Here is a 13,416-nt window from a genome sequence, read left to right on the forward strand (position 1 = left end):
CATGGTTTATTATACATACCCAAAACAGTGTACTTATCAATGTTTACTTAATTTAGAAAATCTGATCCATTACATTATATCAAGTAAAGATCCATCCAGTACTTTACCAGAAATAGCGGTAACAAGAATTGTTTACGGACAGACGGAGGGACGGACGGACCACGGACGCAGGGCGATCTGAAAACCCCACCATCTGATGATGGTGGGCTAAAAAGAGTTGACACCAAACGACTTACCTAAGACATTTATATTGAGTTTAACAGGCCCTGGTCCTTTGAACAAGATGTGTGAGTAAAAAAGACAAAGACAAGTTTGATTGATTTCATGATTATCATATTAGAAAAACAACATCAAAGCAATGACACATATATAGTATGTTACATACCTGATGCAAGAAGACCTTGAACATTGATGTGAGTTGTGTGTCTTCATTACAAGCACATTTACATTAAATTACTCCTTTTATCTTAATAACATCATATTACATCAATATTCCTGTTATACTACCTGAAAACAGGACATGTTTAAATGATTTCACAATTATCCTATTTAAAAAAAAAAACATTAAAGTAAAAAGAATATTACATATAAGTATAATTCATAATTTAGACAGAGACTTGGTGACCTTGATCAATGGATTCATGAGTTGCAGATGTCAATGTGCTATCATTTATACTAATCACACATTAACATTCAATAGATAACACACTTTATCTGGAAAATATATAACACAAATGAAATTTCATTTCATATGAGACTTTATGAAAAGAGTCTTGGAAGCTCTTATTTTTGCAAGCCTTGACAAGCAAAAATTGAAACTTCCACACAAGTTTTATAAAATCTAATATGAAATGAACCTTTTAAGATACTTTTTATCACATTTGCCAGAAAGTTGAATTTTGACAGGTTTTAAGGTCAAAATGTGGATGACAAATCAAAGAACAGTCATTTTCTTGCACTATTTTCAATTACTGATGTAACATCACTGTTTTTTTTAAAATGTATTTCAATCAACTTCTGACAGAGAAAAAAATACTCCACAGTATATTTTTATAGGGACATATACAAAAAATATTACATGGGCGAGTTTACTAGATTAAAGGCTGAAAATTTGATAAATAAATTATTTCAATTTGTCTACATGAAAGGGGGACATGTTGAATTGATTTAATCTAGGAAAATACAACGATAAATGTAAGTATATTACATAACTATGATAGAAGGCTGATGGGTGCCCCTGATCATCATCATGAGTGGTGATTGCTTGTGCGCTACAAGCATATTTACATTCAATAAATACATACTTTATCCAGATAACATCACTTCACATTACCTTTCTTCATGCTTTCCTCTCTGTTTTGCATTCAATATATTACAAAAGGTAGAAGTGTATTAGAAACACTAGTACAGAGCTATGAGTTACAAGCATAATTATTCCAAGCAAAACATCTAAATTAAAAAAAAATAATAATAGAAAGGAAAATATATATAAATTACTAGCAGTAAAGATAACGGTCATAAATCTATCTGTGGATTTTAAACTGTGTGTTAATTACTTGACCCTGTCTCATCAAAAATAGGATATGATAACCTTCATTTACTGGCTACCATACTTATAAACCAATTAGGTCATTTACAGGCTACCATACTTATAAACCAATCAGGTCATAAAATAATTGTTATATTCTATTGTTTACATCTTTGTTGTACAGAAAATAAATAAAATGCTATCATTTACATAGAAATCATGGAATTCATCAGATTAGGTAACTATTTTGAAATTTCTTTCAAAATACTCAGCATTAGGGTAGGTCGAAACAGACACGAATACATAATACACAAACATATTCATCAGTTTCAATTTTAAAGTAAAAAATATTCAGAAATCCTTTTCATATGTATGTCTGGTCGGTAATGCTATACAAGATAATTTATCTTTATGCGAGAAATATATTGTTTTCTTTTTCGTTCAATCATCTTGCTATCATTATGAAATGTATAATCAGAACAATAATCCACTTCACAATAGACATTACATATTTATCGGATGTACAATTTGGAAGGACTTCCTGTTCAAAACAATTTTTTTCTTTTATCTTAATGTGTCTATACTGAATTTTCCCATTTTGATAGCATTGTCATTATATATAAATATACAGGTCTACCATTAATCTTATAAATTTAAAATCAGATCTCTCAGATCTGTCATGTTGTTACAGGAAGTATAAAGTGCAATGATCTTAATTGTTAGTGATAAACATTTTAAATAACAGAAACAAATTATTTGTTTCTTTCACTACACACTAACTCTATCCTCCCATCTTTTGCTGCTTGTCACCAGCAGTATTTTTTGCATCTTAGATAAAAGTAAAAGAAAAACATCAATGTATGATTTTCCAAATTTCTTACTGAATATGCTGCTTTAACCCATATCATGATCTTATGCTATAATATCATTCTTTTCCTTTCATTTAGTCACCATCTCATTTATCGATCTGCCTTATCTCAAATTAACCAAAATGTAAAATATTCATCCTACCTCTCTGCCAACAAGAAACAGAATCAAATGAGTCTGTTTCCAAAACATGTCAAGTGAAATTCAAAAGACTGATACAACAGCAAATCCTTTTTGACAGAGAAAATTGTTTTGAATACATTCTGACATACAAAATCATACAATATTGATGAACCAATGCCAATAGTGGAACGTTTGAAGTGAATTGTCTCCCTTTAACAAAAACAAGCAGTAACATATTCAGTCCATCTCCATTTAATATACATAGCACAAGTACATAAAACAGGGGTAAAAATCATACAATAAACATTATATCACAAATTTAATATTTTTTATCACATATCAATATAATTTGACAACTACAATAAATGTACCAATATTTACTCAATGAAGCTTTTTTCAGGAGACATTTTTATAAGTAGCCCACATTTGTGAAGAGATTTAATATCAAGCTTTCTATTCCAAATACCGTTAAACATATATACAAATACATATAAACATGTACAAGTCAGTCACTGTACAATGTGTGATGTATATGTTCACATGTAAGAGTTATAACATCACTCAAGTCTCTCAGGAATTTTAACATTGATGATATAGTGTGAAAGTAGTGTAGTTCCAACCAGTAATGCTACAATGTACAGACATAGAGTATGGAATGCAAACCACAATGTACACATAGAAAGTTTCACTCTAAGTTATTTCTTAAAATTTCCATTTATTTAGTACTGCTTTTCGCACTCGTCTTAATTGTTGGTACTGAAAAATTGTTTCATAGCCAAAAGTCAAATATAACAAAATTTCCCATAATTACATTCATGTAAGTTGGGGATATTTAAGTCTCTAGTGCAAGACATCAATTAAATACCAACTTCATGTACTGGAAATTGACTTCCAAACTTGGATGATAAACAACTAATCTGACAAAGACATCGAGCATAATATAGCTATCTTTAATCTATATAAATGAAATGATGACCGTGTCAGGAGTACATCTCAATCTTGATTACGCTTTATTTCTGAACATAGAGAAATTCTGAAGTCATATCTTTTATGAAGAAGACAATCTGGTGGTTTGCTCTGTCATGCATTTTCTCTAATTATGGGTGTAAAACCCTCTTCAAATTTGAGAAAAAGGATGCCAATTTATGTAGTCCAAATTTCTTTGCTGTTGTCTGCACAATAGTTTACAATCTAGATTTTACTTTCAATTACTTGTGAAATTTGTCAATAGAAATTTGATCAGAAAATTTCTTGAAGAAATGTGCAAAAGAAAATATACCTATACCTGTACATGTGTAATCCGAAAGTGTGCAACGGTTTTACTCAGTTTTTATCAGCCAAGCATGGACTATGCTTTGGACCCCAAAAACAAATACAGCCCAAGTAAATTATAATGATGAAAGGCTGTATAAACAACTATAGCCATGTATCAAATGATAAGTATGATGCTGTATTATATCACATATCCATACGATAGGTTATGATTTGCGAAACAAACTTGAAACAATTACTTTATTTTGTTGAAAAGGCATGTATGCACCAGCATTTATCAAACAAATTTCTGTATTTTCAAATGATATTGTTGAACTTCTACCTGCCTTTCAATAGGTTCTAATACATTTTCAATGTATATGAACATAATCTGTGCTATTCACTCAGAAAAGATGTACCATTCAATGAAAAGACACAAGGAGTATGCTTCTACATAAACAATGAAATGGTAATGAAGGAAAGATCTGTCCATAATGTTTTCTCCATAATCTTGAATATCTCCAAAGCATTAATCAAGACCGAATTTGTCATCTGATTTACAAAGACTATAGCTTTCTTTACTAACATTAAGTAACCAGAATTCTATTATGTTTCTACAATTCAGAAGACGCTATGAACTTCCAACGCTACCAATGCAGTGAGTTGTATATATGCCACAATGTCTTTTCTCAGAATGGCTCTGTCCATGAAACAAAAATCTTTCCTATCTGCAATACTGTATATCATATCACAAGTTTTCATCCTCTTCCATTGCTTTCATTAAGTACACATATTTCCAGCTGATTTTCAGTTAAGAGAAATAAACACATATTCATGTATGACTAGGAATGTTAAACAAACTCTGGAGAATTCAAAGAAATGATTGATGAAGACATACCACCCGGTATGAGAATAAGAAGCAAAGCCTGTACCACTCATTCAATTCCTTAATGGAATTATTCACTGATGCTTTACAACAAAGTAAATTGACTACCCTATTGATGTACATATACGCTCATTACCCATGACTAATAATTACAAAATAAATAAACCCAACAATATGTATGGCTATTTGAACTATTATTATCTCAATAAATGCTGTTTTGATAATAAACCTCCTTCACAGAATTCCTTGCTGCTATCAAGTTTGAATTTAGACAGTTTCTCCAATAAAAACTTTGAAGGCATTATTTTAAATCTCTTGGTGGTGGCATGAACCATTGAACAATTAATGACCGCAAGGAAAAGTCTACAAAGACTGACTATGACACACAAGATGATTACTTGGTATATAGCAAGACTTGTTAAATTGATGCTGGATGATATTTGATATAAAGGATACAACACGTAGTCCTCTCTCCACCGGATCCACCAATAACAAATCCCTTGGTAAATAAATAGTCTGGTTTTGTTCTTCTACAAATTTCTTGATTTTTTTCAACATCTGAATAAAGAAATCAGAAATAAAATTATTTGGTTTTGTTACAACAGCTATAATAATCTGTCTGTGATATTGTGCACATAGCATGTATCCAATGAAAGCTGCTTAAAGAAAGCAAACAGAATCAAGACTACAGAATACAATACTCTGAATATGATGTCTGTTGGTGATAAAAAAAGGATAAATTTTCTATAGAGTGGAAATTCATAACAGTTCAAAACATGTTGTCTACATAAGAGAATCAAAATTTTTAATTGCCATTGTATGTGTTTAAATATAGATTAAACAATCTGCCCTGGTTTCCAATATACAAAGGTGTAAAAATCTGTAATGTGTCCATTGTTTGAAAACAAGAGTGATCAGACAAAATCAATTACTATAAAAATTACTGATTAATGTACTAGTATACTATATTTTCCAGATTATAAGCTGCAACTTTTTCCTTGTGAGCCCAGTGTGCAGCTTATATACCCTGTGTGGTTTATATATGGACAAACAAAAAATTGGCTGAATTTTCAGCTTTTATGTTGGCGAGAAAACTTTTCTTTTAAATCGGAATGAAAAAAATATGTAGCATTCCAGTCAGAGACGGTACTGTTTTTTTTTTTTATTATTACCTGCTCACCATATCCTTTTGATTGAAACAGATCAAGTAGAGCCGTCACTTGTAATCATATACAGGATGATTTGAAGATTGTAATAAGAATAACGTTCTCATGGATTTAATTAAACATATCTCTTACCATGAATCACAATAATATCATCTTGATTTTCATGACTACTTCACAGCAATTACAAGATGACATGGCGGAAATTTACAATAAGTTATTGCACTCTGGGATCGATAGGTTATCAAGTGATAGGTCAAATTCTACAATGGCTGCAATATGAGTGGCTTTGTGTAAACCAATATTGAACATAAGATTTTTGTCAGCATGTAAGGGCCATTGTTAATATGCAACAGTACAGCACTGATGAAAATATTGTTTTGTAAACCATATGTAACATTCCTATATCTTTGAAGACCCAAAGCCAAATGACTTCAATATTTTCTATTTTCATGTATTTCGAAAGAACAGAATACTAATACATCAATGAAATAAAGGATTATTTGTGCATTTTTGACTGACCATCTTAATAAAATGCCTTCCATTTTCTGTTATAACAGCAAACTGGTTACCATACCGTAAGAAAAAGGTGCTGCTTATATGAAGATCAAAGAGAAAATTGATAAAAATTGACTCTGTGGCTGATATACCGGTGCAACTTATAACCTGGAAAATATGGTATGTATAATGTATAAATGAGCACAAATAATACTTTTTGAAATATAATAAATAAAAAGGAAACTCAACAACATAAGACTTGGTGTGAAAATTATCGACATGTTTTGGTTGCTCTGCGGTTGTCATCGAGACTGCAAAGTTCTACATTAGGAGTGTTGGATTACCATTTATTTATTATTTTTGAAATATAGTGACAACCCTGTTGTATCATCAAAATATTGCATGCTTCCATATCTCGAAAACTTCTTTGTTACAGAATCAAGTCAAGTAAACTTTTTGTGTCTTTCTTTATAATATGCAGTACCACTTGTACATATCACACATAATTGAACAGTTTCATATATCTACAGTGACTTTGGGACGATGGTATTTCAGTTTTGGACTTACATTTCTCGTGGAACTTACCCACATATTGAAATCTTTCTAATACTTGTAAGAGGACCAAATCTAACATTTGGAAAAAATATCATATTTAACATTGCAGGCTGTCCAGCACTTGACAAAAAATTAGGGCTAAATTTAGGGCTAAAATTACAAAATTTTAGGGCAAATTTAGGGCTAAAATTAGGAATTTTGTAACTAGAATAGGGAGTGTGAAAGTATTAAACTGACTTACCTTTGCAAATTTGACAAAATAGAAACTAACATACAATGCCTTAATTGCAGGAAAGGTGTCTTCCAGGGTTTCAGTGTCCCAGCTGCTGTTGGCTGTGACCTTAAGAATCACACCTCTGTCACTCAGTCACAACCAAAGACAATCTGGGCACATAGATCCACTGGTCAACTGCCTTTCATTGTCTTCCCTGAATTAGAACTACAGACTACATTGAAAAACATTTTAAGTATGAATTTAATGAAAACATTTTCAGTAAATTGTAAGAAATATAAAAAAAGTAGGAACTGAAGTGAAAAATTAGGGCTTTTTTAGGAATTCCCTTTGAATTTTTCATTTTTTTAGGAATTTTAGCAAAACTGAAAAAATGAGGATTTTTTTAGGAATTTTAGGGACTCTGGACAGCCTGACATTGTTCTAGATCTGTATTCATCAAAACTGTTTCTACAAATACCTTGAAATCCTGTCAAATATCACTTACCTTCTCATAATGTGTATCAAAGCAAATGTACGACATGTATGCTGTTAAACAAGCCAAGCAACTTTCACAGTAGTTTCTGCTACCCAAACTTTCTGCTTCATAAAACATGTTGTTCAGTTGGGTGACTGTCCTCACAAACTGTTCTGATTCAATCTAACACAGAAAAAGAAATAGCTGTTACATGTCTTTGAATGATGTCTAAATTTCTTTTTTCCATACTTAACACCACTTTCCATTCAAATTCAAAAGGAAATTAAAAGCAAATATTTTCAAATGAACAAGAAATTTTTCATGTTCAATATTTGATATACAAATACTGTACACATGTACCTTGCCATCCAGCTCTGGAGGAAACTTCGTGAGAAATTTAATGGAAGTACCGTCACTGAAATCCCTCTGGACAAAGACCTTTACACAGTTTGATGTCATCACTCGCGAAAGATCATCCATTTTGTGATTCTGAAAATACATATTATGTTTCCATTTCAAACTTTTATTTATTCAAAAACATTTAAAATCATTTCATATTAAAGCTAAAATCCCAGCACCTGCTGTTGATAATTTCATACTCCTTACAAAATTGTCTGTGCATGTAGCTTTAGGTAGTTTTTATATCTTTATATCTTTCCAGTTATAATAAAGTGAAAGAAGAACTAAGCCTGAAAGTAACATTTATTTTTCAATGTTAACCATTGTTCCTACAAGGCTGCAGAGTCTTTTTCATCAATGTTTGATGTGACCTACATACTGGCTGCATCCAAATATAGGCCACATTGGTTTCTTACAATATAGTTACCATTATGTTAACTACAGTTGGACAAGATACATTATAAACAACCGTAGGCAATCTATCAAGACCATCAGTGAAACATTTAACAAATTATATAGAAGCATTATGCAGAAATATTCCTTTATTTGTGTTTTCATTAATTATTCTGTTAATTTAAAATATTGAACATGTTTGTGGCCTCCACAGGTTGTCTTGGTATATAGAGGTCTAATGTAATGCAGAGTAGGCCTAGTATGTTCTACTAAAACATCTACCAATAAGACAATTTTAATTAACAGGAATCCACAGCCTACATAGCTAATCCACAGCCTACATAGCTGATCCACAGCCTATATAGCTATCAACGCTGATTTCCAATTCCAATGCCAATTCACAAGCAAACATAATTTCTCTGACTTACTGGTTTCTTTGCCCCAATACATGCAACATGATGAAGAATAAAATGAAAACTGTCTGAACAATATTTCTTATTTTTCAATATTCCGATCAGGCCACTGTCTTCACAGATCAACAGTTTCCTGCATTGCTATTACACGTTTGTAGACTTATCGTCACAATTTTTCAAAATGTTGAATGTTGATGTTTTAACTCTTATTCATTTTCACATGCATACTTTAATAAGCTCAACTATGTAAATTTAAGTTTGCTTTGACTAACGGAGGCTTATTGCGAATACTTCCACAACTCTACACACATAATTAACACTAGCTAACATTTACAGGTAATGTTTCATAAGACTTACTTGTGTCAAACAACTTTACACACCTAATTAACACTAGCTAACATTTACAGGTAATGTTTCATAAGACTTACTTGCCTCACACAACTTTACACACATAATTAACACTAGCTAACATTTACAGGTAATGTTTTATAAGACTTACTTGCGTCATGATTTACTCCCTTACAAAATGTCCACCTACTCCACTTCTGTCAGAGTTTTCTCATCATCAGCGAGTCACAGCAACTTACCTATATAAATATAAAGGGAGACAATTTTAACATTTTAAACAAATCATAATATTGTACATTTAAATACCAAAAACATAAGAGCTTAGAATAAATATTCTTTCTTGCATATTCTTATCAACTAAATGGTAGTTTAAGTTACTTTCCCTAGAACAATCTTCACACTATGGCCCATTCCTGGCCAAAAAAATGATCATCTAGTATTAAAAGATTAAAAGAAATGTCAATTTCTATGTGAATTCAGAAAACGATTCAAAGAAATATTCACTTTTGACATCACAAGCTTTAGACAAGCCAAAACTTTGGTTGGGAATTAATTTGAACCCTTGGGTTTGGATTTGGGTTTGAGCGGATCACCTAGAACTCAAGGTTTGTATTGGGCATATGTTGTAAACAGAGGTATAAATGATGGCTACTCCAGAAAAATCAAAGCACAAATTTTCAACCATGTCCTGTATCACAAGGCCATATTCTCTGCATAATCAGAAATCTTTTGAAAGAGCAAAACACACATATACATATCGTATAAACATAGGGGCAGATTGCCTTGAAAATTTGACAATTCACTTGTCTGTACTGCCGTTATTACTTCAATGGTCATATATATCTATTCCAGTAATAAGCATACAGTTTGTAGGTTTGTTTGTACAGATCCAGTACCAATATTGGAGCATACCATTGATATAACTAACTAGATTTCGTAATATATATATAGTATACACATGTATATAAACAGTAGCCAAGAGTCCAACTGTATCTGATGTTACACCACAAAGAAATAGAGAAAGTATGAAATGTGGCCATCACACGAGCATGTATGTTTCAATTTCGTTGGACTGGGTTATATTTTATCAAACTGTAGGAAAGCGACGTAGTTCAGTACCAAGTAGTTGTTAAAATATGATATCATTTTACACTTTTAACACCCGCTGTCTGCTGTACCTAGTATACACCATAGAGGCATTACAAATGATATGATATATGATATGGGTCACACATATGCATACATCGACACATGTGCACAGTATGTGTATGTATGAGTGCGACCCATTTCATATATCCTATCATTTGTAATGTACCCCTGTTTATATGATACAACATCTCTTTAAAATGTCTCGCTTAATATCGGACACCTCAGTCACAATAAGGAACGACCACGACACAAACATGATCTCAGATATGAACAGACAGGAAATGGAATCAAACGTTTGTCGATATTAACATAAAGAGATTGGCACATCGTGATGCATTTCACATTTAACAAATATTACTACACAAACCTGTTGAGATGAGATCGGCCATTAATGTTGTAATTTATTCATCCGGGGCTTCTGCGTCTTACTTCATTGGTCAATAATTATAATTTTGGGTCCCCAGTAATAGAGGAAAACAAATACATACGTGGACTTATCCGGACTTTCAAGTGCGTTTATAATACATACTATTAATGACATGTTTTCTTCAAATAACAAATCAATTAATGACCGCGTTCATCTCTGATATACACATGTATGTGTAACAGAGGTCATTATCTATTTCCATGCTACCGCTAGGATTCGAACCCAGGACCATCTGGCATAGTAGTCTAGCTGACGCCCAACCGATCGAGCCGTTCTCTAGCCGAGCGGTATATTGTAGCTAGTTACATCATGCGCTTTCAAGAACTCAAAGATAATGATTAAAAAATGATTAACCACAGCCTTTTTAAAAGGACATTTTTTTTCTCTAATGTGGCCATGCTTCTATCCAATTCAAATACATAGTACAGAGCAAATCTCGAATTCATTGAACTCGTACATTTTAATTCTCATAGAGATTTATGACTTTCATTTACATAAAACTTTAATTGAACATGATCATTAAATTATAATGACAATCTTCAATTTAAAAGATAATTTTAAAGAGAAAGTCTATAAGCGCTGCCCATTCACAATTCCATTCATTTAAGTAACAGATAAATTTATTGATACACTTATCACAAATAAACGGCTATCGGCATCGATGGTAATGGACCTAATTTATTATGTTATGCAAACCTGTCATAATTAACGATATAACAGGAAGCGATCCATTCACTTTAAAGCAGGCCCAAGTCACTCCCAACCATAAAGGTAAAGCCAAAGATTGCCCTGATAATCATAGATCAATTTCTATATTAACAACTATTTATATTTCTAATTATTTTAGAAACATGTATCACATCATCTCTACAAATATTTAATGAAATATAACGTATTGCCATCTTCTCAGGTAGGCTTAAGACAAAACCTTCTTGTCAAATAGTCCTTGTTAAACTTATAGATGGCTGGTTAATTAGTTTCGATAACAACAAGTCTGTGAGACGTTTATTTGTTTATCTAAAAAGGCCTTCGACTTAGTAGACCATGAAATATTATTACATAAATTAAGTATATTAAATATTTCCACTGACAGTTTATGTTGATTCAAATCTTTCTTTCAGAGAGGGAGGAACTTGTCAAATGTGGTGACATATCATCCGACGGGCAATACATCAAGCAAGGTATACCACAAGGTTCAATAAAGGTCACCTATTGTTCATAATTGATATCAATGTGAAACTGATGTGTCTGCAGATGAAACAACCTTACATGTAAATGGAGCTAACTCTTTTGATATTAATTGTAAACTACAAAATGATCTTGAGAATGAAATGAGATGCTGTACTGATAATAACATGCTAAAAATCAACAGAAAGCTAACAGTATGTTAATTTCCTTACGTCGGAAGTTTACAACAGAGACTCCTATAAACAACGCTGTCAATGGTTTTGATATAACATCAACAACAACTCAAACGATTATTGGTATTGATATAGATGAAAACTTTACCTGGACAGAAAAGGTCTAAGAAAGATGAAAGAAAACTGTCTTCAGCTGTTGCTTTATTTACCGTGCTCTGCTAGGAAACTATATTACAATGCCTACATTATCCCGATCATAGACTATGTGGCTATCGTACGGGGTAATGGTCTTACTATCGAACAACTTCAAATTGTTACAAAGTTACAAAAACAAGCCATTTGAGTTATATTAAATAAACCCTTTTTAAACACCAATTAGGGAAATTTTTAAGGAAAGTGATATTCTACCCTTTGTTATTAAACTTAAGTATCACACTTGTGTGATGATTTATAAGGCTATCAGTAATATGGCTACAGAATACATTAGTAACAGTATCGGTGTATGTGATGATAAGTATCGTTATCATTTGAGATCTACATCAAATAATAATCTGTTTTACCGAGACCATTAACCAAATATCTCAAAATATCTACTTCAAATATGAAATTCTCCTTGTAGTCATTATTCATCCTAAATTTATCTGGATGTTGTCTGTTAATATTTTTCAAACAGGTCATGTAATGAATATACATGTACTTGACTTATGTATATCTATATCTGGTTTCAAAATTTTATGATTAAATTTTATGTAAACCTAATTATTGTTACAACTTGATCAAGTTCTAGGTTAATTATGTTATAATTATTTCATTATTATATGTATTGTTGTTGACTTTGATTTACTTGATTTAATGGTAACTCTTTATCTTTATATGTATATCAATGGGGTATATATATATATATGTATATATATTTATATAAGAACCCGATTTATTGTTAGTATTTGTTGATGATTAATCATTTGGGAGAACCGTGTGGAAGATTACCCTCAGAAAATAAATAATGATCGTTTTTTATTTTACAACACTAAGTCATTCCAACTTAAATGGGTTATTCTTTTCAGCCTGTTGGTGTGTAAGAAGCGCGAAATATGTTACTGAGTAATGTGGTCGGACAGGTGACCAATGCATATATATATACCTTTCCGTCCGGACATCAGGGTGAAAGGTGATACCGTGAGTGTTTTAATATTGCGCCATCCTACCACCCATGTTATGTGTTTCAAGATAAAGACAAGATGTATTTAAGAAACACTATCCCTCCGTTTAAATACAATTCTGAAGTGTGACATGAAAACTACCGTTGTATGGCATGTACTAATTGCATGCACACTTTGTGAAACACTTGTCTTCATTGTGGTATTTT

At 31.8% G+C, this 13,416-nt stretch overlaps 1 protein-coding gene across 1 annotated transcript; it reads right to left on the reverse strand.

Annotated features, from left to right (window-relative positions):
- Positions 1-311: 311 nt before the first annotated feature.
- On the reverse strand, positions 312-10,666 carry LOC132545347 (golgin subfamily A member 7-like). Its single transcript, XM_060209024.1, has 6 exons — positions 10,630-10,666; positions 9,265-9,352; positions 7,921-8,049; positions 7,591-7,743; positions 5,112-5,213; positions 312-4,569 (listed from the first exon to the last, which is right to left on the reverse strand). Exons 2-6 carry the CDS (start codon positions 9,271-9,273, stop codon positions 4,528-4,530), a joined length of 435 nt encoding a protein of 144 aa, XP_060065007.1. The 5' UTR covers positions 9,274-9,352; positions 10,630-10,666; the 3' UTR covers positions 312-4,527.
- Between the last annotated feature and the right edge of the window lie 2,750 nt (positions 10,667-13,416).

The sequence above is a fragment of the Ylistrum balloti genome, unplaced genomic scaffold, assembly GCF_031769215.1.
Source record: "Ylistrum balloti isolate Yb309-2 unplaced genomic scaffold, AGI_CSIRO_Ybal_v1 Utg369840, whole genome shotgun sequence".
Classification (NCBI taxonomy): Eukaryota; Metazoa; Mollusca; class Bivalvia; order Pectinida; family Pectinidae; genus Ylistrum; species Ylistrum balloti.